The sequence below is a fragment of the Peromyscus leucopus genome, chromosome 13 (genome assembly GCF_004664715.2).
Source record: "Peromyscus leucopus breed LL Stock chromosome 13, UCI_PerLeu_2.1, whole genome shotgun sequence".
Taxonomy (NCBI): domain Eukaryota; kingdom Metazoa; phylum Chordata; class Mammalia; order Rodentia; family Cricetidae; genus Peromyscus; species Peromyscus leucopus.
Genome location: NC_051074.1, coordinates 38,538,958 through 38,565,127, shown reverse-complemented (window position 1 = coordinate 38,565,127; position 26,170 = coordinate 38,538,958). Strand labels below are relative to the sequence as shown.

The window sequence follows — 26,170 nt, the reverse complement described above, 5'->3', positions numbered from 1 at the left end:
CCCACAGGAGCCTCAGGAGGGCTCAGCATGCACAAACTGTGAGGGCCAAAGAAACCAGCTGAGGGCATGAGACGGTTCAGCTGGTACAGGCACCTGCTGCCAAGCTTGATGCCGTGAGTTTGATCCTGGGGACCCACATGGTAGAAGAAGAGATGGGACTCTTACAGGACATGGACCATGGCATGTGCACAATAACACACACACAAATAAATAAATAAATAAGTTTTTTTAAAATTAATAATTTAAAAAAAAAAAGCCAGCTGAAGGGTATAGGATCCAAGCTCAAGACAGGGCAAAGCTAGAGCGGGCAGCACCCTCCAAACAGGGAGGAGGGGCAGGTCTCAGATTGGCTGGAGAGACAGAGTGGGTGGGGCTAGGAAGAGGTGGGGGACGCCTCCGCAGAGTGAGAAAGGCAACTGCAGAGGAAGGAGACAGGGAGACCACAGTGGGCAAAGGGGGCATCAGAAGAGCAAGGCTGAGAGGGGAGTCAGAGACATCCAGCCCGCCTCAGGGCACAAAGTTAGCCCGTGGGATGGGCCAGGCAGGAATGGCGGCTGGCACGTGTCTGTGGCAGTAGGAGAGCCCTGGCTGCCAGCCCAGATGCCTAGCAGCTTCTGAGCCGGATTCTCGGGAGGGTGAGAGCCCAGGCAATGTTTATCCAGAACAAGAGCATGAGTATCACACCTCCTCCAGCAAGGGCCCCTGTGATAGGCACAGACTGCTCTTTCCTGGGCTGCATCGTTACCTGTGAATGGGGTCCTGGCTAAGCAAGAAGAGCTGCCGGCCCAGCAGCCCCTGCTTGAACCAGGGCCTGGGCACTTGGCTGAGATGGAGCCTTATCCGTGCAGATAAGGGAAGGGATGAGTCACAGCCAGCTCTCCCAAGAGGCCACTGGAAAACCAGCTCATCCAAATGCAGACAGACACTTGTCCCTGAATACAGACATCCCTGTCCCTGTCGCTGTCACACAGGGCACACGCAATCCCTCCCCCCTTCTCTTCCTGAGTCACCAACCTCCAGCGCCCCTGGTTCTTCTCCCGGATCTCAGCCCCAATTATCCATCCCTGCACACCCTCACATACTGGGTGGGCATTCCCCCACCATGTCAAAGGTGGCTGCAGCGAGAGTTAGGAGCGAGTAAAAGTCCTGAGCCCACAGGCAGAAAGAGAAGGGTTGGAGACCTGTCTGAAAAGCAGCAGGCAAAACAAGGAAGTGGATGGTTTCAGCCAAGCAGGAGGTAAGAGCAACAAACAGGGGAGCCTTGGCATCTGAGATGCCTCCCAGGGCTCTCTACTCCAAGCCCCAGACCCCAGGAAGCAGCTCAGACTCACCCCTTAAGGGAAAGCCCAGGATGTGAAATAGGAAGGGCCACTCTGTCCTCACCTCCCCTGGACATCTTGCAAAAGACAGAAGAATGGGAAGCTCTGGACCAAGGGTGGGTGGGTGGGGGGAAAGCCACCCTAATGATTCTGGGGGTGAGGGGGGCTGCAGTCTAAAAGCTCTATCATGCCACCCCAGTTCTCTGCCATCACCAGTGATGTGGGGTGCCCAATTCATACCCCCAGGCTCCCCAAGCCCTCCCTCCCTCCCCAGGCTCCGTGAGAATCCAGTTAGGGCACCAGCCACTTTGGGATACAGATGACAATTCCATCCCCCAAACCTGTCCCTCGTCATGCCCAGTCTACATGCCTACTGCCTTGCAGGAGAGAGCATTTCATTTAGAAGTTCCCAACCCTGTACCTGTGGCTGTGACATTTAACCGCAAATAAGGCTCTCATCTGTGCCCTAAAGGGACAGCCAGTCCAGCAGTGCAGAGGGACCTCTTAGGCACTGGACAATGCTCTTGCAAACATGTGTATAAGTACACATAGCCACATTGGCCTCCCTGCGGTCCATAAGGAGGGGCTGGGATGTGGTTGCAGGACGCATTAGGAGGACTGCTGGCCTCCGTGGAGAAAGAACTGTTGGGCGCCAGTATCACCCAGAACATAGTTCAGCACACAGTCCCATGAGGCTGTTCCCCCTGCCCCCATGGAGAGGGAGGCTGTGGTCCTGCACGGGCTGGAGGAGAGTTGGCCAGTCCCTGGTAATACAAAACACTTTCTCCAGGAAAATGCAGAGCCCATGCAAAGCGTGGGGGATCCAGACAGCCTGCTCACCCACATCAAGCAGCCTCTGGTCAGTTTCCCACACCCAGGTTCCAAGACTCAGCCAGAAAAGAAGAGGAGGGAGGGGAAAGGGGATGTAGAGAGCTAAATGCCCCACCCCCACCCCCTCCACCCCTGTCTTCCCTGCCTCTGCCTCTGTCCCACCAACCTCCTCACACTCTGCTAATGGGCTCCCGCGCTGGCTCTGACAGCCCCTTCCTCCTGGTAGAACAGATCCAGGCAGTCACCACTCTGCCTCCCGACCCCAACCAAGCGAAGGGGATATTAACCATTCCCTCTTTGCCCCAGCACCCTCTGGTGGTTCCAGATTCTCACCCGAACTAATTGCCTGCTGCTTCCCTCTCTCCCTCTCTCTGCCACTTTCTCTTGCAACTCTTTCTTCTTGTTTTGTTTTTTTGCTTGTTTGTTTGTTTTGCTTTTTGTTTTAGGTTTGGGTCGGATTTGGGTTGTTCGAGAAACGATCTCACTATGATGGCCTTGGATTATTATCCTCCCGCCTCAAGCTCGGTAGTGCTGGCTCACAGACCTGCCCACCACAACGGCTCACAGGTATTTGTCCTTCTAAGGCACCCTCTCTCTGCGCAAGGACACCAGAAGCCCAGATGTGACCTCCACGGAACTGGCTGCAGGGCCCTCCCACGTCCCAACCCACACCTTCCCAGACTCCTGACTGTCCCAGGTGGACTGGGTTCTGCCCGCACCCAGCCCGCAGCACCCTACCTGAAGCAGCAGCCGCCTCCTCCTCTGGGCTCGCGCCGCACCCCCGGGCTCACAGCGCTCGGGCCGCTCAGGACCCGGCGGAGTCCCGGGGGGCTGCGGGCCGCAGGGGGGCGCGGGTTCGAGCGCCTCGCAGCACACCAGGCTCACGGTGCAGCCCATCCGGCCCGGCGCCCGGCGGGCCCGGGGCGGGGACGCGGACTACCCGCGAGCTGGCCGCCCCCCAGCCCCAGCGACCTCTCCGGCCCAGGGCGTCTGCGACGTGGGGGAAAGAGGGCGACGCCCCCGGCCCGCCCCGTCGGAGTCCGCCTCCGCCTCCGCCGCGGCTCTGCCAGGCAGTGGGAGTGCGGGGGCCCTGCGAGGGGCGGCGACACGGACGCAGGAGGTAGACGGTGGGGAGGGGACCCGAAGGCGCGGGAACACGGGAGGGGCGGCAGCGGAGTCCCTGGGACCGGCTGGGCTTAGGAGCACGAGAAAGAAGGACCAGCGAGTGACTGAGACACTGACACCAGAGAAGGGATCTGTGGGGGGACAGAGACGGCGACAGGGAGGACGGGTGTCGCTGGGATCGAGCTCTGCACCGGGGGAAAAGAGCGGGACGTGGAGCAGAGAACAGCAGGCTTGGGGAATCGCCCTGTGCCCTGCTTACAGGTGGTTCCTCTACCTTGTCAAAGTAGTTCCAGGAGTCTCCAACCCTCCGTTGCCAGTTACCAGGATCAGCCCCCACCCAGACCAGTCTACCCTAGAAAAACTATGACCCCAGCCAGCATCAGGAAGCTGAGCGAGGTCAAGAAGAGAGGCCACCCTACAAGAGCAGCCCACCTGGCGCTTGACCGAGCGTTTACTTCCGTCCCCGGGACTTGGGTACCAGGGCTGGGAGGAAGGCACCCCAGCACTGACGAGGATCGCTCAGCTGGCTAGGGTAGAGGAGGGGGAAGATACTTGGTGGTCGTTTGTCCTCTCTCCACCTGTGACACCTGCAGGCCAGTGAGACAGGAACCAACCGGAGAGAAACGAGCCCGCTAGCGCCTCGGTCAGCCTCTTTCCGCCATCTTCTGGCAACTAGACAGAAAGACAGGAGCAGGTGCCCGGGGGAAAGAGGCCTCTATGGGGTTTGTGTTTGACCACCAACTGGCCCTATGCCAGATCAGCTTGAGGGAGCCACGCATTCTTCCTCGGTGCCCTTGATCTTTCTCTACTGCTTCTCCCTGGCCAGGGTTGGTCCAGCCCTCTCCAGGCTGGGCCTGAGTCACCCTCCAGGCAGGAAGGGCTGTGCAGAGCCCACAGTCACAAGGGACATAACTCAGGCTGCAGAACCCTGCTGCCCACACCCCAACCAGGTAGGCTTTCCCAGGTGAGCAGGGGGAGTCCCTGGGTTTGGGGATGGGATAGAGGAGTCCTGCAGGTCTGTAGAGAACTTCTATCTAGTCCTTGGTCTGCAGGTGACGAAACCGGGACCTGAGTGAACTGTTGGAAGACAGACGGTGAGCGAGTAACCAGTCCAGGGTGGTCCTGCGTCCTCTGACTCCCAGGCCTGGGCCCCGTACACTTCTATTCTTTCCTTTCTTGTCTTCTTTCTCCTTTCCTTCCCCATGATCCACTGCCACAGGGCTGCTACCCCCCCCCCCACACACACACACACACCCCACACACACACACAAACTCCATTCCTGCGGCCTGGAAGGCTGGACACCAGGGCTTTCGTCCTGGGCCTGACTTGGATGCCAGGATCTCAGCCTAAGCTCATCATCAATCCTTCAAGGGCAATAGCATCCCTCTCTGGGTGCCAGGACCAGTTGGAGACAGAATGGTGGGGGTAAACCCAAGCACCCTACTCCTCACACTCACCATTGAGTTCAGTCTCAATTCTGTATCCCTACTTCTGCCTGCTTCCCCCAGGGAACACACATTTTCCACTCAGCTGGGGCCCTGGAAAGGATTAATGTAGGTCTCAAGGCGATGACACCCTGCTGAAGCTCAGGGACTCTCCAGGGGGAGAGGAGGTCACAGTTGCCCCAGCCGGGTGTCCACAGGGCACAGACATTCTGCTCATACCAAGGAAACAGATCTGAGTTCAGCTTGTAGCTTTGTGGTATGGGGCTGAGATTTCCCCTCTCTGTGCCCAATCATCTTCTGTAACAGTACACTCAGGAGGCTACCAAGGGAATTGAATGAGATAAAAGATGTCAGCAATGATCAGGGTGACCAGCACCAGGGATGACCCAATAAGTAGGAGCTACATTCACATCTTTATACATCAGCCTTCAAGAGGTAACTTTAATCCCTTGCAGAGTACTCAGTAAACAATTAAAACAAATTTTAAAGGAAAGAACAGAAGGAAGGAAGGAAGGAAGGAAGGAAGGAAGGAAGGAAGGAAGGAAGGAAGGAAGGAAGGAAGAGTTGTTTTTCATTCCACCATTTAACTCACTGTGTGACCCCAGGGTGTTCTCATTCTCTCTCAGCTCCAGACTCTCATCCCATCTCTACAGAAGGAAAGTGGGCAGCTGAACCCAGAGGATCACAGGGAATCACGTCGCTTCCAAGTCTCCATGGCAGAAGAGGGGGCCATCCTAAAGATCACCAGGAACCTGAAAGGTGAGTATGTCCTGTGAGACCTTTCTGGGGGTGAGCTGCGGTCTGGAGAGCATCTCCCTTAGAGGCTGGGCTCTCTGATGCCTGCTGTCTACCCTTCCTCCTTGCAGACGCTGTCTCTGCCATCCTCCAAGGATATGGGGATGGGCAGGGGCCCGTAACAGACACCAGCGCTGAGCTACATAGACTCTGTGGCTGTTTGGAGTTGCTGCTGCAGGTGGGAATGTCCACCTTCCCTCTCTTCCCCTCCCCTAGTCTTTGGCTTTGAATACTCAGGAGAGCTTTCCCAGCTATATACCCAAGCCACTGTCCCCTTGCTCAGTGAGCAAGCCTTTCATGACATAAACTGCCTCCTAGAAGCTAGGACTGGCCTTCATTCTCTCCTCATTTTTACTTCCTGAGAGCCTTGATTACTGCCCCGCCCCCCCCTACACACACATAAACGTAATTATCCTTCCTCCTCCTCTGACGTCATCTTTTGACAGTGAGCTGCACTCTTTCAACTCTGTCTCAACCCCCATAGCCCACCAGGATCGCACCTGTCTAGGGGTCTTTATCTTTACGTTCTCTCTGTCTGGAATGCTATTCCCTAGATACTTGCATGACATCCGTTCACATGACCCTCAGGTCTGAAGGCTTCCTCAGGCTAAAATTTCAGTCTCTCTCTCTCTCTCTCTCTCTCTCTCTCTCTCTCTCTCTCTCTCTCTCTCTTTCTCTCTCTCTCTCTCTCTCTCTCTCTCTCTCTCTCTCTCACACACACACACACACACACACACACACACTTCCTATTCTCTTTCTTTTTTCCCTCTCCACAGCCACCATCACCATCATCTAACACACTGTATGCTTTAAGGACTTAACTTATTCATCCTCCGACTCCCCAACCAAGATGTCAGCTGCATGAGGTTGGCTTGTTCATTGTTCAGAGGCCTTAGAATGGGGTCTGCACATAGTAAAGTACTCAGTGTTTGTGAATGAATGAGTGTAAACACATACTCAGGGAGAGCAAATATCTTGTCCCCATCGTAAGGGCAGAGCCAGATCTCTCCCTAAAAGGGGCCTGTCTATAGACAGGAGTCCTTTCTTCTTCTCAGTTGCCTTCCCAGCATGCCAGGGTGCTAGGTAGGTTCCAGAAGGAACCACTGGCACACATTCATTATCCTCATCTCGATCCTAGTTTGACCAGAAGGAGCAGAGGAGCTTCCTGGGGACTCGGAAAGATTACTGGGATTTCCTATGCACAGCCCTGCGACGGCATCGGGGACACACGGAGCAGACCAGATTCGTATGCTCCCAGGACAAGGTAACAGGAGCAGGAGATGGGGAAGGGGATGGACTTTGCAAGCACCATAAAGCTCTGGTACCAGCCCCGGGACAAAGAATGGCTGGAGGCGGACGTACAGCCCTTCCCTGGGTCCCCTGTCGCTCACTCATACCTGCTCCACTAACAGAAGAATTCTCACCCACTCCTCACCGCTCACTGGACCTGGCCTCAGCTCCAGCCGCACATTCCTCCTCCAACCTTGGCCCAGCTCCCCATCCTGATTTGGCGCTCTCTTTGGTCCTCCCCACACGCTGCAGCTGAAGACCTCTCTAGGAAAGGGTCGCGCCTTTATCCGACTCTGCCTCGCCCACGGACAGCTGGCCGAGTCCATGCAGCTGTGCCTCCTGAGCCCAGATCTCACTCGGTAGGACTGCCAGGCCATCATCCCATGTAGGACGCTTGAGCTCACTACCCTCCTTCACTCCTAATGGATGGCTGACCACGAGGGATAAGGGAATGAGCGTCAGAAAGGAGGAAGGGCTTAAGGGTCCTCGGTTCGGCTTGGGCCTCTGCCCTCCAAGGCTGAGCTCAGCCACACCTGCCCGGGAAGGTCCCCTGTGGTGTGCCGATTCTCAGAGGTCGAGAGTGGCCGCCGCCAAATGTGCTTGTCCATCTTCGCACAGGGAATGGTATGGCCCCCGGAGCCCCCTGCTGTGCCCCGAGCTCCAGGAAGACATTTTGGACTCTCTCTATGCCCTCAATGGAGTTGCCTTCAACCTGGACCTGCAGCGGCCAGACCTGGATGAAGCCTGGCCCATGTTCTCAGAGTGAGTGAGCTCTCAGCCTCCGGCCCAAGCCATTCTTTTTCTTTTTCTTTTTCTGTTTTTTTTTTTTTTTTTTTTTTTTTTTTTTTTTTTTTTTTTTTTTCAAGACAGGGTTTCTCTGTGTAGCTTTGCGCCTTTCCTGGAACTCACTTGGTAGCCCAGGCTGGCCTCAAACTCACAGAGATCCGCCTACCTCTGCCTCCCAAGTACTGGGATTAAAGGCGTGCGCCACCACCGCCCGGCTAAAGCCTTATTCTTTCTTCCCCTTAAAAAAGTGTTTTTTGAGATTATAATTATATTGTTTCCCCCTTCCCTTTTCTCCCTCCAAAGCTTCCCATATACTCTTCCTTGCTCTCCTTCAAATTCATGAGCTCCTCTTTCATTAATTGTTGTGAGATACACACACACACACACACACACACACACACATTCAACCACCCAGTCTGTATAATGTTATTTGTGTGTATGTTTTCAGGGCTAACCATTTGGTACTGGAGAACCAGACAATGGGCTCCTCCCTGAGGGAGACTTTTTCTCCTGCTCTCAGCATTCCTTAGTAGTTCTCTTTGTAGGGTTGAGTCCTCGTGAACTTTCCCTCATTCGTGTTAGCATGTCTATTGCTATTGTCCTTGCTCGGGCCATGTTTGGGCAGTCATGTTGGTGAGACTTTCTAGGTGTAGATTCTGACATTCCTCGAAGACACGGCCTCGTGGTCAACTCCCTGACTCTCTGGCTCACCCTTCAACCCCCCACTTCTGCAATAATCCCTTACATGTAGCTGTATTGTACATGTATCGGTTGGGACTAGGCTCTACAACCCTTCATTCCAATGGGTTGTTGTTTTCTGTAATGATCTGTTGCAAAGAGACGTTTCCTTGATGAGGGGTGAGGACTACCCTGATCTGTGGGTATGAGGACAAATATTTAGAATGTAGCCAGGGATTCTGCTGGTTTAGTGAAGTGGTGGTTGTAGCTTCTTCTCCAAGATCCTTGACTTCACTACCCTTGGGTAGTAGGCGAGGTTTCCAGTGCCAGGCATGATTTACCTACCCTCTTGTTGAGCATGTCTTCATTCCAATTAGAGAGCTGTTGGTTACAACCAAGGTATGTGTAGCACTGCTACACCCTTAGGTTTATCACGACATGTTGGTTATTGCGGTTCGTAGGTGCCATATCTGGGTACAAATGGTGGTTGCTCCCCCCCCCTCCGCTGTGAAACCTGCTTCCCTCCCCTTCTTGATCCTCTTTCCTCAGTATCATCTCAGGCTAGGCCATGCTGCTCAAGGCTAATTGGCCAGGGTGGAAAGTGAGAGGGGTGGATAGGTGATCGGATGCTAGGATGCAGTGGATGTAGAGATGGAACATGGGATGCTGGCTAGATGGGGAAAGAATGGTAGGATGCTGGGATGCAGTGGATGTATAGATGGAACATGGGATGCTGGCTAGATGGAGGAAGGTAGGATGCTAGGATGCAGTGGATGTGTAGATGGAACATGGGATGGATGGCTAGATGGGGAAAGGGAATCACTCAGGGGAAGGTGGAAATGGGAAGGGTAGTAGTCTGAATGAGTGGCTCTGAAGCCGGGCAGCCCCCACTAGAGGACCAAGCCAGCTAAAGACCCCAGATGTTCTGCCTCTTGGTTTCAGGTCCCGCTGCTCCAATCCCAGACAGACCCAGGAAAGAAGACCCAGAAAGCCCAGAGGTTGCCCAAAGGAGGTGTGTGTGCCTACCTTCACCCTGATTTGCTTCGTGATCATCGATCTCCTGGCACTCCCAAGTTGAGCAGGGCCTCCTGTGGGTGTGCAGAGTGCTAACCAGAACAGGGGTGGAAGCTGTGTGGGAAGCAAGGGAGAGGGAGCAGTCTTGTTCTTGGGGAGGTGGAATAAGGAGACCAAGGGAGCTCTGCTGCCCCCTGCAGGAGCCATTGGGACTCTCAGGAGAGGCCAATGGGGTAGCTGGAGGCTTGCAGCAAACAGACCAGGCAGTCTACTTCTACTGAAACCTCTGGGCTGGGTGTTCACATTGGCCTATGTCAGTTAGGGGAGTAACTCAAGAGCCCGGTTTCCCAAGTCACAGCCCAGTGCTGCCCCTTTCTAACCTCAGCTAAAGGTCCTCAGGTGAGTTCCTGTCCTAGGGGAGTTGTGAGGGTGGATGGCCTGAGACAACCTCCAGGGAGCTCAGCACAAGGCTCCTGGCTCCTGCCCTAGTCTCACGTGGCAGCTTGAGGTCGTCACCATTCACAAGCGTCCAGTCACCAGATGTGGTCCTGTGAAGGACTCGGTCTCAGACCTTGAAAGAGCTCGAGGGTTGTTCATGGAGACAGATCCGGAACACATTGCAATCCATGCCAAGTGTGCAGTCAGCCTCCCACATCTGTGGGTTCTGCATCCGTAGACTCAACCAACCACACATACAAAATATTTAGAAAAAAAAACCGATTGCATTGGCTCTGAACATTGTGGGTTCTTCTACCCTCAGTGTTCCCCAAAGAAGGCAGTATAATGACTACTTACACAGCACTGACACTGTGTGGGGTATTAAAGTCATCTAAAAAGGACTTTCAGCATATCGGAGCGTATGCATTGGTTATTGGCAAGTCCCACACCATGTTAAAGAAGGGCCTCGAGTATCCAGGCGTTTGAGCACCATCCTGAGGTCCTGGAGCCAACTCCCCTGGTATCAAAGGATGACTGGAGGGTACAGATACGGCCAAGGGAAAAATAGAAGCAGAGAGAAGGCTCCCCTGCCCCTGCTCTGCTGAGGATCGAATCCAGGGTCATGCGTACTAGATAAGTGGTCTACCACTGAGCTACATCCCCACCAGGGGAGACTTCTTGAGAGTAGTCCTTGTCTGTTTAAGATTCTGTCGCCATTTTATAAACCAGGAATTCTTGTTCCCCTTTTAGAGATGAGAATGTAGAGACACAAAATCAAGCACAGGAGAAAAGGTGAAAGGAGAAGGTGGAGGAGGAATTGGGGGGGTGGGAGTGGGGGGGCACAACATCAACCCAGGCCCAGGGAGATGCCACTGACTGGAGGCAGGGAGGGGAGGAGCTGAGACACCTGCTGTTCTTAGCTCAGATTTGTGGGTCTTTGGGGGTGCTGCCTCAGATTCTCTCGGCTTTGGTGACTTTCCCAATAGGAGGCCTAGGAGTCCAGTAAGAAGCAAACCATGTTGGCCCAGGACTATGTCCCAGATCAATGACCAGATACTGAGATGGGACTTCTCTACAGGTGAGCTGCTCCAGAGGAGAGCAACTACAGGGACCAGACGCCCGTGGAACCAGCTGTCTGCAAGATGGAGAAGACCACCTACCTGGCCTCCCTACCCCCTTGCAGCATGGCCATCTTCCCACCTTTTTAGAACAGAAGAAAGGGGATCCCAGGAGCCTCAGCTGTCCCCAGAGCATTTGGGAAACAGAAGGGGAGGGATTTGAGCTAGACCAGAAGGAGGGAGGCCCAAAGAATAGGAAATCCCTGGAGAATTCAGCAGCCAGCAGCCAGCCACAGAGGGAGGGTGCTAAGGAGGCTCAAAGGGAGGTGACAGGAGAGGAAGATGAAGGCAAAGGAAGTCTGTCAGTGACGGAAGGTCAGAGAACAACAGAGGGGACCCAGGAAAAGGCAGCAGATGGGGACCATGACCAAGGGCTGCTGACCCCCAGCCTTCAAGGAAGGGTAAAAGACACAGCATTAGGGAACAGGCAGGGGTGGGATCAGCCTAGTGTTCTAGGGCAGCCCTGGATCCTGCAGAGCCCGGGAGGAAAGAACGGCTCCCCCACAGAGAAGCCACAAGAGTGGACAAGAGTGACCAGTGTGAGCAGGCTGGAGGATCAAGCGGAAGTATCCATGCAGGAGGTGGCCAAGGTACCTGTCTATTGCTTCCTCTCTCCTGGCTTGCAGCTAAAAGGGCTACAGTGATAGGCTGAGGCCATTCCAGACCACTGATCAGTATAAGGGGTTGTTTGTGAAAAGATCTTCTGTAACTCAGGCTGGCCTCGAATATGCTATATAGCCAGGCTGTCCTTGAATTCCTGATCCTCTTGCCTCTGACCCCCAAATGCTAGGGTTATAGGTATGTGCCATCACACAGAGCTCTGCAAATCAATTTCAGCTTGCCTTCTCGGGGTCACTATCTGGGGAGACACATTCTTCAGCTCACAGGATGTCCCTTCCCATGATTGCTTTCTATGAGGCCTACTTCAGTTATCAGTACTTCCTGCCTAGCCATGCCAACATTTGAGTTAGGGACCACATCCCAGTAAGTCTTTTGGGTCACGAAGTTCGGGCTCCCTTACCAGGGCAGAGACCTCCCAGTGTCTAAGCTCTTGTGCTATACCATCTCCCCCACACACACACACACACTAGTCACATTTTGACATGCTTTCCCCAGAAGTTCTCCCCAAAGATAGCTCCCAAGATGTCCCCCAGCCTCCTTCCTAGCCAGGGTCTTCCAGGTCCAAGAACTTTGTGATTTTTGGAAAAGAAATGGTAACCCCAGACTCACCCAAGCGTGGCTAAAGCCTTACAGGGAAGTTCATCAGCTGGGCCCCAAGCTGGGTTGTTGTCTTCCAACTCTTCCTTGCCCATCTTTTGCCCAGGACCCCACGTATGGGCTCCGGCTGGCAAAGGAACAGGCCCAGCGCCAGGAGCAGCTGCTGCGGGCACAGGAAGAAGAGCTGCAGGCGCTCCAGGAGCAGCTCGTCAGGTAACCCGCAGGGCTGGGACTCCAGGACTGACTCCTGGGTGTCTCAGTGTGCCGGGCCCTGTGCTGGGCACAACTGCAGGATACCGAGGCCAGTGCCACCCTGGGCATCAGTCCTGATCCCAGTTCCTCTACTCCCCGCCTCCCCAAAAACCACAGGAGACAACCCTGCTCCCTGACTCTGGGATCTTCTGTTGCCTCTTCTGGGTGCAGCTCTGACTCCACCGTGCCTCCAAATCCATCTTCTACACACAGTGTTTAAAGACAGGATTCTACTCTGTAGCCCAGGCTGTCCTGGAACTTAGAGCAATTCTCCTGCCTCAGCCTCCTGGGTGCTGGGATTGCAGGCATACACCGCTATGCCTGGCTTTGTTCCTCATTTTTTTTTTTTGTCGATGTTGTTGTTATTCCCTGTTATGCAACCTTTTCACCCCCTTTTCAGCCTCCCCATAACCCCAACAATGGCTGTCTGTCATTGACCCAGAGCTTACATAATTTACCCAGTGTCAGCTTGTTAGCCAACACAGCCCGGGCGGGCGCCGAGCCCTGCCGCCGTGGCTGAGTCCACAGCAGTGGGCTCTCTCTTGCTGTTCTGTGTAGTTGTGTAGTCAGTTCCAGCAGCCCAGACTGACGACCTCCACTCTGCCATCCCTTGTCTCAGTCTCTCGGTGCTCAGGTGGCAGTCCCGTGCCCCCATGCCTGGCTCCCGCAGCCCATTTTGTTTTGCTCTAACAGCTCAAGTTGCCCTGAAACTTGTTGTGTAGCTGAGGATGGCTTTGAGCTTCTGATCCTCCTGACCTGGACCTCTGGGCCCAGTGTATATGGTTCTAAGGCTTGATCAAACTTAAGGCTTTGTGCCTGCCAACCCAGCCCACCTCCCAGTCCAGTTTTTTTGTTTTGTTTTTGTTTTTGTTTTTCGAGACAGGGTTTCTCTGTGTAGTTTTGGTGTCTGTCCTGGAACTCACTCTGTAGACCAGGCTGGCCTCGAACTCACAGAGATCCGCCTGCCTCTGCCTCCCGAGTGCTGGGATTAAAGGCGTGCACCACCACCGCCTGGCATTGCTTTTTTTTTGTTTGTTTGTTTGTTTTTTAACATAGTCCTCTATATCAGCAGGAGGTTGGTTCCAGGACCGCAGGTAAAACTAAAACCCATGGTCGTTTAAGTGCTTTGCATAAAGATAGTGTAGGGTCTGCAGTAGCACCGGACACCCTCCCCTGGGCTATATGAACCTCCCTAACTTGATCTGAATGCTGTGAAAATAGTCATACCACTACATTGTATAAGGAACCATGAGATGAAGAAAAAAAATAACCCTGGGACACACTCAAGACACATAGTTTAGGGTTTTTTATTTGTTTGCTTCCCCCCGCCCCCCCCACAACATTTTTTGTTCAAACCAGAGACACAGACACAGAGAGCTGACTATATCCCACTCTCCCTGTCTCTCTCTACCAGGTAGCTCCATGTTCCCTTCTTTGCCTTGATCTCAAGGCCCCAAAGGCATTATCTGTCATAACCCTTCCTGTTTCAGAAGTCTACTCCATGCAAAAATCTTCCTGAGTTTGCCTTTGGTCCTCATAGGCCCGGTGTCTGCACGCTGCCTCTGTCTCTAGAGGACACCAAGCAAGGTCAGGGAACAGCCCACCCTTATCAGAGACTGAGTTTCTATGACTCATACTGAATCACCAGGAAGTTTTCTGTCTGTCTGTTGAACACCTGGGGCAGACGTGGGAACCCAGACTCCAACCCAAAGCCCCTTGAACTCCATTCACTCACTACCCGAGCTGCTAGGACCAGCAAATACTCCTGTGATTCAGATCCTAAGTGAAAGTGGGGGGTCTTGGCCATGCAAGAGCCTCTGTGGCTTCAAGAAAAACTGGTGGGAGCAGCTAAGAAGCTCCAGAGAGATGTTCCAGTACCAAACTTCTTCCTGTATCTGAGGGCACTCCCTCACAGACCCCTGTCACCCTGCCACCTGTCACTTGGTCATTCCTAAACACTTTAGGCACCCATTCTGAACCCAACATATTCTTGTGGGCAAAACACAAAATCCCTGCCTTGGTGTTACTCACAGTAAGTAGGAGTCTGCAAGTGAAATACAGAGCAATGGGTTTGGGGTGGGTTTATTACTCTTATTTATTTGTTTATTTTAATGCATAGGTGTGAGGGATGAGTGTGCATGATTGTGATTGTGGGTGTGCATGTGGCGTGTGGCATGTGACATGGCATACGTGTGGGAGGTCAGATAACAACCGAGTCAGTTCTCTCCTTCACTGTGTGGGTCCCAGGGACTGAACTCAGGATGTCAGTCTTGGCAGCAAGCGTCTTTACCTGCAAGGCTATCTCCCCGGCCCCTGAAGTACGGTTCTAAGGAGAAAAGATAGGGAAGGAGAATGAGAAGTGACCGCCGTGATGTTTGCGAGAGGGTGGCATGACCGACCGCTGAAGGCCTCTCAGAAGCGCTGATGTCTTGCACGCAGACATGAAGGAAGGAGGGAGCCAGCCTTTGGGACACCAGCTAGAAAGAGGTTCCAGGCAGGGGGCAGAACAGGAACAAAGGTCCTGAGGTGGGAAATCCGCACAGCAGGTTAAGGAGAATCGTGGGAGCCATTCTGGCCCCAGTCAGGTTGGGGGTGAGGGGAGAGGTCTGGTGGACAATGGGGCCAGCTTAGAGAGAGCCTGGGAAGTCATCAAAATAACCTTGGCTTTAAATCGAAGTAAGGCGGGAGCCATTATAGAGTCCAAGCAGAGGAAGGATATGGTCTGATTGTTTCTTTTTTTTTTTTAATATGTAAAAAAAAATGCTTTATAAATTCTTCCACAATTCAGAAGTTTCTTAGTATCGTGGCAGAGTTGTGCCACCATCAGCACCGGCAATTCGCCAGCACTGGCGTTACTCCCTATAGAAAGCCTGTGCCCCAAGCCGGGCGGTGGTGGCGCACGCCTTTAATCCCAGCACTCGGGAGGCAGAGGCAGGCTGATCTCTGTGAGTTCGAGGCCAGCCTGGCTACGAGTGAGTTCCAGGATAGGCTCCACAGCTACACAGAGAAACCCTGTCTCAGGAAACAAAACACCAAAGAAAAGAATGCCTGTGCCTGTTAGCAGTCATTCTCCAACTTACTTTCAGTTCCTAGACTTGGCTAGCCCAGGCTGACCCTCTGGAACAAGACTGGAGGGTTCTTTCCTCATCCCACTGGGGCCAAAATGGCCTCCATCATGTTCCTGGATCCTGCTATACCCAGCCCCACCTCAGGGCCTTCCATCCTGCTCCTCCTTCTGTGTGTTCTGCCTTTCCTCTTTATGCAAACCCTGACAGCTCCCAGGAGGCCTTCTTTCCAGGGGGCTCCTGGGTAAACAGGTGTCTTAGTTGGGGTTTCTATTGCTGTGGCAAAACACCATGACCAAAAGCAACTTGGGGAGGAAAGGGATTTTTTTTTCAGCTCACAGTTCCACAGAACAGTGCGTTACTAAGGGAAGTCAGAGAGGAACTGGAGACAGGAGCTGATGCCGAGGCCGTGGAGGCCTCTCACTTACCTGCTTACTCACGCCGGGTTTGTTCAGCCTGCTTTCTTATACCATCCAGGACCACCTATTCAGGGGTGGCCCCACCCACAGTGATCCGGGCCCTCCCACATCTATTACCAATCAAGAAAATGCCCCTATAAACGTGCCTAAAGGCCAGCCTTATGGAGGCATTTTAAATCAATTAAGATTTCTCCTTCCCATATGAGCCTAGCTTGGGTGGAGCTGACATTAAACACTAGCCAGCACAGCAGGAGGAGAGCGGGGGTATTCAGCCTGGGCCAGTGGCAGAGGGGGTGCAGCTGCTGATTTGTGGGTAAATTTTGAAGCAGGGCTTCCTGAGAGCCTGGCTGGGGATCTGAGAGAAAGAGCTGAGAACAACTATTCTCGGAGGTGGGGAAGGCTGGGAGGGATGGGCTAGTGTGGAAAGCTCAGAGCAGAGCTTGGAACCTGTAAGGCCTGGGACGTTGGTCAGACTCCCAAGGGAGGGCTGTTGGGCAAGAAGTCAGGTGCTGGAGAGAAGGTGGCCTGAGAGACAGCAGTGAGTCATGGCAGATGGCAGATGGCGTCGCAACTCCCAAGCCTAGAGAGCAAGCACCTCCCAGACCCAGGAGCCAAGCACTGAGCCCACCAGTGGGCAAAGGGACCAGGGCATCCAGCCAGTGACAGGGGTTCGCCACCAGCCCCCCAAGTTCTGTGGGCACGTTCTCTCTACTTGTATTTGCTGTACCTGTGTGATCATGCCTGGGTAGGGGACGGGTGTCCTACAGTAAACAAAACCCAGGAAGTCCATCCTAAAAGACAGAGAGACTTGACAGGAAGCCATTTGCTCTGCCCAGCTACTGCCCACTCAGCACTGGTGACCAGGGTCCCAGGTGGCTGAAAGTGTGGAGAAGACTAAAGAATTCAGAGCTGGACAGGCCCATGCCCAGACTTCTGGTCCTCTTACCACACTGTGACCCAAGGTAAGAATTATATCTTGGCTGAGACGCTACTTTTCTGTCTTGTCAAATGAGGCATAGACTGACTGCCCATCTGATGACGTTGTGAAAACTGAATGAAGCAGGGCTATGGCTCCTCAGCTCAATGCCTGGCGTGTACTAGGGGCGCAAGACACCTTTGTTCCCCCAACATCCACTCCCGTCATTGAAATATTCAGTGGCTTCCTCTGGGGCCAGGCTGACCTCCCTGCATCTCTTGCCCGCTTCCTGGGGCTCCCTGCCCAGTAGCCTCCTTTCAGTCACCCAGGCAGACAGACCACTTCCGCCTCGCCGACTGGCAAGGCTGACTTCAATGCCATATTGTCTGAGCTGACTCCCCCAGCACCTTCTCTAGTCTCCATCTCGGTGGGCTCTGTCACAGAACTTGGCTTACTTACCCTAAGTCCTACAGGAGCCATGGCTGCGGCCCTCTTACTGGCACCTAAAATAGCCACCAGCACACAGCAGGGGCCTGGGTAGGTTTCCCTCTCACCCACCCAACACACATACCCCATGGTGGTCACATAAAGCAAGAGAAACTAGACGAGGAAAATGTTGAGTGGCGCCCTCTACAGGAGCCTGGTGGAGGTCAGCAACTAAGAAAAGTCCAGCCAAGGCCTGCGTTCATGGGCCTTTTGGAAGTTCGGTTCTTGGTGAGATTTGAAAGTGCGCCCAGCTTTCGGTCTTGGGGCCTGCTAAACGGCTATACTTTAAGAGTCAATAATAGTTCAAGGACTGGGGGTGTAGCTGAATTGGCAGAGTGCCTGGTAGCAAGCACAGGGCCCTGGGTTTGACTCCTGAACTCACTAGCATCCACCCACCGCTGGCTGGTACACACTCCCAGCTAGGTCATGGAGTGAGAAGCTTGGGCTGTTTTATTTCCAATTCAGTAAGCTTCTTGGAACCTTCTAGAAAACCACTAACAACAACAACAACAAGAAAAGGCAAGAATAGAGCGGTGGCAGTTCCAAACCCAACACGGAGACAGAAATGTAGGAGAGCCATATTTTTCCTGTTGCTTTTTAAATTGAAAAGACAGTATGACCATAACTTCTAAAAATACTTTAAGGCAAGATAATCACCCCAAGGCCTCCACTGTTCTTCTCTACATGCAGTTGTTCCCAGCTGGTCAGAGTGTTCCCTGACGAGATGGCTAGGCAGTCACCCCCCACTTCCAGACAGGCCTCCCATCAACATACCTTTCCAGAGAGTTACATTTTAAAGTGGAAATGTTAAAAGGAAGGGAGGGAAAGAAAGAAGGAAAGAGGGAGGGAGAGAGAGAGAAAAGGAAGGGCAGGAAGGTGGGAAGGAAGTGATCCGTAGCGCCCTCTACAGGAACACTCAAGGTTAGGCCCTGTTACTGTTTCTCTACAGTCGCTGAATCTGTCATAGGTGCTCAGTTTGGTGTGTGGTATGCACGTTTATTGTGTGGTGTGTGTGTGTGTGTGTGTGTGTGTGCGTGCACACTGCAGAATGGTGGTGGGTGTTGGTAGTGTGTGCAATATGTAGTACTTGTGGAGTATAATGTATGTGTGTTAGGTGCCTCTGTATGTTTGTGTATGTAGACACTGTATCCATCTGTAGACTGGCTTTTCTCCAAGGACTTCCATCACAGGTTCTGAGCCTTTCTCCTAAAACTGAGTCTCCTGTTCCCAGGTGTCAGGCGGAAAGAGCCCATTTGCAAGTGATGCTGGAGCAGACGCAGCAGGAAGCCGAGAGGAGGGACGCCATGCGTGAGAAGGAGCTCGAAGGGCAGAGGGACCTGGTCCAGGCCATGAAAAGGAGGGTGTTGGAACTGATCCAGTAAGAATGGGGCTGGGAGCTGGGGTAGAAAGCAGGAGTGGTGAGGACTGTGGAAGCCAGGCTCGAAGACCACACCACTAGCGACTCTCGGGTTCTAGACCTTTCCTCTGCGAACCTGTTTCCTTCTGTTAGTGACCTCAGACTATCACTAATTACATGTCGCATGCTACAGAGGAGGAAACTGAGGGTCAGTGCTGGCTTGGCCACTAAAGGCAGACAGCGTATAAACCACAGAGTCCTCTGACAGTAATGATGCTCTCACCTCAAGGGCTGCCCTCTGTCTTCCATCATAGTCAGAAGAGATCCCATCCCTTCTAGCTCATGAGTTTAGAAGGACTCAAAGGAGAGAGAAATGTAGAATACCACGACGTGGCCACATGGCTACACCTACCTACCTACTAGACTTTCTTAGGCCTCTGGGCCTGTGGGTCGAGCCTGGGGCAGCTGTTCTAGGTGCCAGAGCTGAGCTCACCAGGGTTTATTTCAAGCCTCCAAGCCCACTGAGATGGGGGAGACATGTAAAGCACACTGGCCCTTCAGTCAGGTAGGGAGATACCAGACACATGTGTGCACAGACATGGACGCTCACACATATGTGCACTCCTTTCATGGAGCTCAGGAGACCCAATGCCACTGGTCTCAGGTTCCATGCAAATGAGCAGGTTGCTGGACTCATCCAGAACTAAATTCTCGTGCGTAAAACTCACACATTAACAACGAAAAGAGAACAGGGTCAGCTTGGAGGAAGCTAGCAAATAATTTAAGGGGGGCAGATAAAGGCACTTGCCGCGCAAGCCTAATGACCTGAAATGGAGCCCCAGAGCCCGTGGAGGAAGGAGAGAACCTGCTCCTGAAAGCTGTCCTCTGACCACACATGTGTGCACACACTCAGCCATGTCACACTAGCACTGGGGAGGTGGAGGCAGCAGGCGTGTGTGTTCTAGAGCAGCCTGGGCTATAGTGAGACAAAAGAAAACATAAATTATGATTGTCGGTTTGTTCAATTCACCAAAAGGATCAGAAAATAAAGATAAGCCGGGCGGTGGAGGCGCACACCATTGACCCCAGCACTCGGGAGGTAGAGGCAGGCAGATCTCTGTGAGTTCGAGGCCAGCCTGGTCTACAGAGTTCCAGGACAGCCAGGGCTGTTACACAAAGAAACCCTGTCTCAAAAAACAAAAAATGAACAAACTAACTAACATAATTAATATTAATTAACTAATTAATTGATTAAAAGCAAGCTCCCAGAAAACAGGATAAAAGCAGATGTAAGTAACAAGAGAAATGGAGGCATAGAAATCAGTGGGGAGCGGGGGAAGACGGTTCAGGGTAATGCATGAACCAGAGTTAAGATCACTAGCATTGACACTAAAAGCCGGGAGTAGCATGCCTATAAACAGTGTTAGGGAGATGAACACGAGAGGATCCCTGGGACTTCCTAGCCTGCTAGTCCAGCCAAATGGCTGAGCTCTGGTTCAGTGAGAGACGCTGTCTCAAAAAACAAGGTGGAGAGTCATTGAGGAAGACGCCCAGTGTCAACCTCTGGCCTTCACATGCATGCACACGAACGTATGTACCCCCACCTGCACGCACACACACACACACACACACTAGGAGTCCTAATACCCTCTCCAACTGGCAGAGGTTTCCAAAAAGAAGAAACTAAAATTAAGCAGGTTATCAAATCAGTTATTCCAAAGGTTAAAAATGTGCATTTTCAGGCTCTGCTGGACTGCCGTGTTTAGAGCTCACTGAGTGCTCAGCACAGTAAACAAAAGGGGGGACACTGCCGTTCGTACCTAGATACGCCATTGTGAAGTTTCAGAAAAGCAAAGAGGAATATTATTTTCAAGTTATCCAGAGGAAATCACAAAGCACAGAAGGATAGGGGGACTCAACATGTGTCAGCATCTATGATGCAATCATTCTCAAGTTCTCAGAAAAGCCCACTCTTGAAGTAGAATTCCGTGTCCACATAAACCGTAAGTTGAATGACTAAGGTGATGGCCACAGGCCATTAATCAAACAGGTCTCAGAAAATTCAACTCCCACACGGCCTTTCTTAAGAAGCTTGTTGAGGATGTACTCCAGAAAAAAAAAAAAGAAGTAAGCCAAGAAAGGAGAAGATGTAAGCGGGGCAGTGGTGGCGCACGCCTTTAATCCCAGCATTTGGGAGGCAGAGGCAGGCGGATCTGTTAGTGACCTCAAACTATCACTAATTACATGTCGCATGCTACAGAGGAGGAAACTGAGGGTCAGTGCTGGCTTGGCCACTAAAGGCAGACAACAGCCTATAAACCACAGAGTTCTCTGACAGTAATGATGCTCTCACCTCAAGGGCTGCCCTCTGTCTTCCATCATGGTCAGAAGAGATCCCATCCCTTCTAGCATGTGAGTTTAGAAGGGACTCAAAGGAGAGAGAAATGTAGAATACCACAATTAGGAACTTCCAGAAAGGCCAGGAGTGTGGCTCACACCTATAGCTCTAGTATTCGGGAGACTGAAGCAGGAGGATTGCCACTGGTTGAAGGGCAGATACAGTCAGAGATCCTGCCTCCCAGCCTTTCAAGATGGCTCAGCAGGAAAAGGTACTTGTGCCAAGTTCAAATCCTGGGACCTACATGGTGGGAGGAGAGAGCCAAGTCCAGAGAGTCCTCTGATCTCTTTGTGTACATGGTAATATCTATGTACACACACACACACACACACACACACACACACAGCACACTAAATAAATCAATATGATTTGAAAAACACAACTTATTTAGGAAACGTATGTATTATCTAATAACATAAATACTACTCATTTGTCTTATTCATTTTGTCTGGTGTCTGCGCTGCTGGGGATTGAATCCAGTACTGGTGCCAGCCCAGACCCCTCTACTTCTGAACTGTAGCCTCAGCGTCTCGCCTTTTTCAATGCTAGAACATTGGTGAGAACACACAAAAGCTAATTGGAAACTGGGTGGTGGTAGCACACACCTTTAATCCCAGCCCTCCAGAGGCAGAGGCAGGCGGATCTCTGAGTTCAAGGCCAGCCTGGTCTACAGAGTGAGTTCTAGGATAACCAGGGCTACACAGAGAAACCCTGTCTCAAAAAAAAAAAAAAAAATGGCATGATGAAACAAAGTGTGGAACCTGGGGGTGATGCCAGTCGGAAAAGTGCTTGCCACAAAAGCATGAGAACCCAAGTTGAGGGTCCCTGGCACCCAGTGTTAAAGCCAGGCACGGCAGTGTGCACCTGTACCCTCAGCTCTGGGGAAGGCATCCACAGGACATCCCCAGAGCTCACTAGCCAGCCATTGTAGCCCCGTCAGTGAACTCCAGGTTCAGTGAGAAACCTTGTTTCAAAAAAGGTTAGAGGGCGACTTCTGGCCTTCACACACATGCATGTGCACATACACAGACATGTGTACATATCCACCACAGATGAAAACACACACACACACACACACACACACACACACACACTCACATGCACAAACTGGAATGTGAATGTAATATTAAAGAGTAGAAAAGATTCGACTAGCATGTTCTGCGAAGATGAGCCTGTCCCACACTTGTGCTTTGCGATAGGACGGTTACTGAGCACGTGAAGAAGTTGCAAACCTGAGATACTGAACTGGTACAACTGAAGTTTTCCTCTTCTTTGATTTATTTATATGAAAGCAAACTCGTGGCTGGTGGCTTCCACCGCTGGTTGCTTTAGCAGATGACAAGTGGGGGGTGAGGGGATGGGGGGGTGAGGGGAAGGGAGGCTGGCGGAATGGAAGTCACAAGGTATTGCTCGTGGTTGACAGAAGGAGAATACAGGATTCTATCCTGTGAGTTGACAGGAGTAACTGACAGAGGAACCCAAACTAGGGACCTGACCGCGCTGGGAGGAAGGCGAAGTTGGTGGGGATCGGTAACAGATAAGATGATCCTCCGCGACCCAGCGAAGGAACTCCGGTAGAGAGAGAGCGTTTTCCATCAAAGGAAGTCTCTGAGCCTGCTACTCAAATACGGAAGGACCACCAAGGAGAAACGGTTGCGGAGGAGTGTTTACCTTGGTGAATACCAAGGAGAAACGGTTTATCACTGGAAAGGGAAGGAGTGGGAGGGATGACCAGGCTTTCTCTATAAACCTCCTGTACAGTCTGATTTCTGCTTAAACACTTTCATTATTTATTACTGTGTGTTTGCGTGTACATGCATGGTAGCGGGGCACATGTGTCAGAGGACAACTTTGTGTAGCCCACCCTCTCCTTTCTACTTTTATGAGGACTCCAGCAATCAGACTGAGGCTGCTGGACTTACACAGCAAGCACTTTTTACCCACTGAGGCATCACATAAGCCCCTATTTAATTTTTTAATATTTATTTATGTATATGAGTGTTTTGTCTGCATGTGTGGCATACGAACAATAACACACACATGCACATGCACACATGCACACACACACACACATGCACAAACCTGCACACACACGCGCGCGCGCACACGTGCACACACACATGCACATGCACACATGCGCACCACCGCCACACACACACACATGCACAAACATGCACACACACACGGACACACATGCACAAACATGCACGCACACATGCACACACACACGCACACGCCACTGAAGAGGGCTCAGGAGCTAGGTCAGTCAGTGAAGTGCTTATCATGCAAACAATAAGGACTAGAATTCAGTCCCCTAAACCCATATAATCAACCTCCGTGCTCAGGAAGCAAAGACAGCCAGATCTATTGGACTCGACTTGGCAAGCTTCAGGCCAATGTGAGAGGCCATCTCCTCCATCACCACCTCGCCTCCCCCCTCTTCCCCTCTCCCTGTCTCCCCCTCCACCAGCGAGAAGGACCACCAGTGGCAGAGGCTCCAACAGCTGTCTTCCGTGGCCCCTGGACACTGCGTGGGCTGCAACAAGGTCTTCAGGCGTCTGTCTCGGCGGTATCCTTGCAGGTAATGGGGAAGGCACAGAGTCTGGGACAACCCGCAGACCCTTGTCTACCCAGGGAAGGAAGGACCAAGGGACATGCCTGGTGTTGTTTGATTTGTTTGGGTGTCAAGAACTTTCTTTTTAACATTTATTTCAGTGCGTGCGTGCGTGCGTGCGTGCGTGCGTGCGTGTGTGTGTGTGTGTGTGTGTGTGTGTGTGTGTGTGTGTGTCTGTTTGCATGCACACATGTGCCTCAGGAGCACATGTGTGGAAGTCGGAGAACAACTCGCAGAAGTTGGTCCTCTCCTACCACGTGGGTTCCAGGGATCAAACTCGGGTCATCCCGTTGAGTAGTAAGCGCCTCTACCCACTGAGCCATCTCATCAGCCGTGGTTTAGTTGGTTATTTTGAGACAGGGTCTCGTGATGTACCCCAGGCTGGCCTGTAACTCATTATGTGACCCAGGAGGAACTCAAACTTATGATCTTCCTGACTCCGTCACTCCTACACAATGACATTACAGACGTTCACCGTCGTGCTAGGGCATGGGAAATGGGTGTTTATAAAGAGTCACTTGAGCCTGTCCGCATGGGTCACCCCATCTGGCTACTGCTGCTAAGCAGACTCCTGAAAGGGAACAGTGGGCAGGGCCACAAAGAGGGAAGGTCCTGGAAGATGAGGCCAGTAACCTCCTAGAACGCCCCGCTGGGCTTCTGTCTAAGGAGAGGGTCCCTGCATCTCTGTGCAAGAAGAACGCCCCACCCCTTCCACTGACTTCATGGGGAGAACGAGCAGGAGGAGGAGACCAACCATCAGGAGATAGATGCTCTGGAGTCAGATATCAATACAGCCTGTGGGAAAAGGGAAGCATCCTGAGCTAGCCAAAGGCTGCCCTGGCAGACCAGGAGGACCGGCAGGTGCTCCCCTAGAAGCCAGCCCAGGTTTCCCCTGTCTCTGCTCCCCAGGCTCTGCGGAAGCTCTGTTTGCCATGCCTGCTCTGTAGACTACAAGAAGAGAGAACAGTGCTGCCCAGCCTGTGCCCAGCGGGAGGAAATCCAGGTCACCTGACCAAGATCGCAAGAGGAGCCTAAGATCACCCCCCACCTCCCTGCCCCCCGCAGCTCCCGCTCCCTCCCTGAAGTCTGACCACTCTTTTCTTCCGGAAGCTGAGGCACCAGCCCTGCTGTGAGGGGTAAAGGGAACAGCTGGCGGTCTGAAAATAAGCCTAGCTCGGCCCTTTCCTGTGGAAGGGGCTGAGTGGAACACGCCTCGGCTCTAGAAGCTCTGTGTCCGATGTGAGGAAGACAGGCTATGAACTCTCTGTAAAGTCCCTTGAGGCACGAAGAGTTCGTGACCATGAATACGAACAGCCCCGGGGCCAGCTGTTTCCTAGCTACTCTCCTCTCCCCCACCACCCACAGGAAGTGAACCCAAACACACAGGGCTCTTCAGTCTTCCTTCCCAATCTACTTCAGGGATCATTGGTCTGCTTCATTTCTCACAGGTTTACTGGAGTGCTATTGACGTATAATAAACACTGCATAAATTGGATGAGTTTTTACTTTAATATACATCTGTGAGGCCATCTCCAGACACAGGCATCAGCTCCAAAACTTCCTCACCCTCCCTCAACCCCTGCCTCCTCCATGCCAAGGCAACCACACACCCTGCCTCACATCACCAGGAAGCCCATGCCCTTCCTAGAAATTTGCAGAAATGAAATTGCACAGTTCATGTTTCATGGCTGCCTCCACTCGGCATAATTGGTTTGAGATTTGTGTCTAAGTATTGCATATACCTGTAGTTCTTTCCTACAGTGTGTGTGTGTGTGTGTGTGTGTGTGTGTGTGTGTGTGTGTGTGTGTAATGCACACAGCATTCATGATTCACGTGGAGGCCAGAGGACAACTTGTTGGAGATGTCTTTTCCTTCCTGTCACGTGGGTCCCAAAAATCAAACTTGCATCATCAGGTTTTTAGCAGGAAGTGTCTTTCCTCCCTGAGCCATCTCGCCTGCCTTGTGGTTCTTTTCTATTATCCCACTGTCAGGATTTATTGACAGATCGACCTGTTGTTTCAGATTTGAGTGGTTTCCAGTGGGCAGTTATTACCTGGAGGCTCCTATGAGCTCCGTGCACAGTCGTTGGTAGATCCACACCTTTATTTCTCCTAGCCGAATACCCAGGGATGAGATCTCCAATGCACAGCATCACACATACTTTAAACCAATTCCAGGTTACTTACTGAAAGTGCCTAAGATGGTATAAATGCTAATGTAAACAGTGTTCTACTGTGATGTGTAGGAAATGTCTGGACATCTCCAGTATAGACATATTTCTTCAAATATATTTTCAACCTGCAGTCAGTTGGATCTGTAAATGCAGAAACTATGAAGGCAGACCCCATGGATACGGGGAGGGAGAGAGGGAGGGGAGAGGGGGAGGTGTCCTGTACATTTCCAAGAAGTTTGTATTGTACTATCCCGCCAGCTATGTGTGAGAATCCCAACTGCTCTCCAGGGCATCTGGGTTTGGTGGGCAGAAGAGGTGTAGGTATGGGGCCCTCTGTCCTTCCCTTTCGATTGTTATGGTGACTTAATGGCTTCCACACTGTGAGTACTTGGAAGGAGGGGCTCAGTCCTGGTGACTCAGCATTAGCACTCA

General features: G+C 52.3%; 2 protein-coding genes across 19 annotated transcripts in view; one reads left to right on the top strand and one right to left on the bottom strand.

The window, feature by feature from the left end:
• Positions 1-3,062, bottom strand: part of Tns1 (tensin 1) — a 225,621-nt gene extending 222,559 nt beyond the window's left edge. For all 7 annotated transcript variants that reach the window (XM_037210277.1, XM_037210276.1, XM_037210278.1 and 4 more), the window contains exon 1: positions 2,889-3,062. In XM_037210277.1, the coding sequence (XP_037066172.1) occupies positions 2,889-3,047 (159 nt within the window). In that variant the 5' untranslated portion in view covers positions 3,048-3,062. The remainder of the gene's footprint in view (positions 1-2,888) is intronic.
• Rufy4 (RUN and FYVE domain containing 4) lies at positions 902-25,060 on the top strand. 12 transcript variants are annotated; one of them, XM_037210293.1, is made up of 14 exons: positions 902-1,237; positions 2,597-2,717; positions 4,328-4,369; positions 5,348-5,480; positions 5,588-5,694; positions 6,655-6,780; positions 7,059-7,165; positions 7,425-7,568; positions 9,213-9,282; positions 10,801-11,430; positions 12,165-12,271; positions 18,428-18,574; positions 23,422-23,532; positions 24,475-25,060. In XM_037210293.1, the coding sequence occupies exons 4-14, from the start codon at positions 5,435-5,437 to the stop codon at positions 24,575-24,577; spliced, it is 1,698 nt and encodes a 565-aa protein (XP_037066188.1). In that variant the 5' UTR covers positions 902-1,237; positions 2,597-2,717; positions 4,328-4,369; positions 5,348-5,434; the 3' UTR covers positions 24,578-25,060. The 12 variants fall into 12 exon arrangements, with proteins under 12 accessions (XP_037066188.1, XP_037066179.1, XP_037066178.1 ...); XM_037210289.1 differs by lacking the exons at positions 902-1,237; positions 2,597-2,717 and adding exons at positions 3,154-3,270; positions 4,102-4,225; XM_037210290.1 differs by lacking the exons at positions 902-1,237; positions 2,597-2,717 and adding exons at positions 3,154-3,270; positions 4,102-4,239.
• The last annotated feature ends 1,110 nt before the right edge of the window (positions 25,061-26,170 follow it).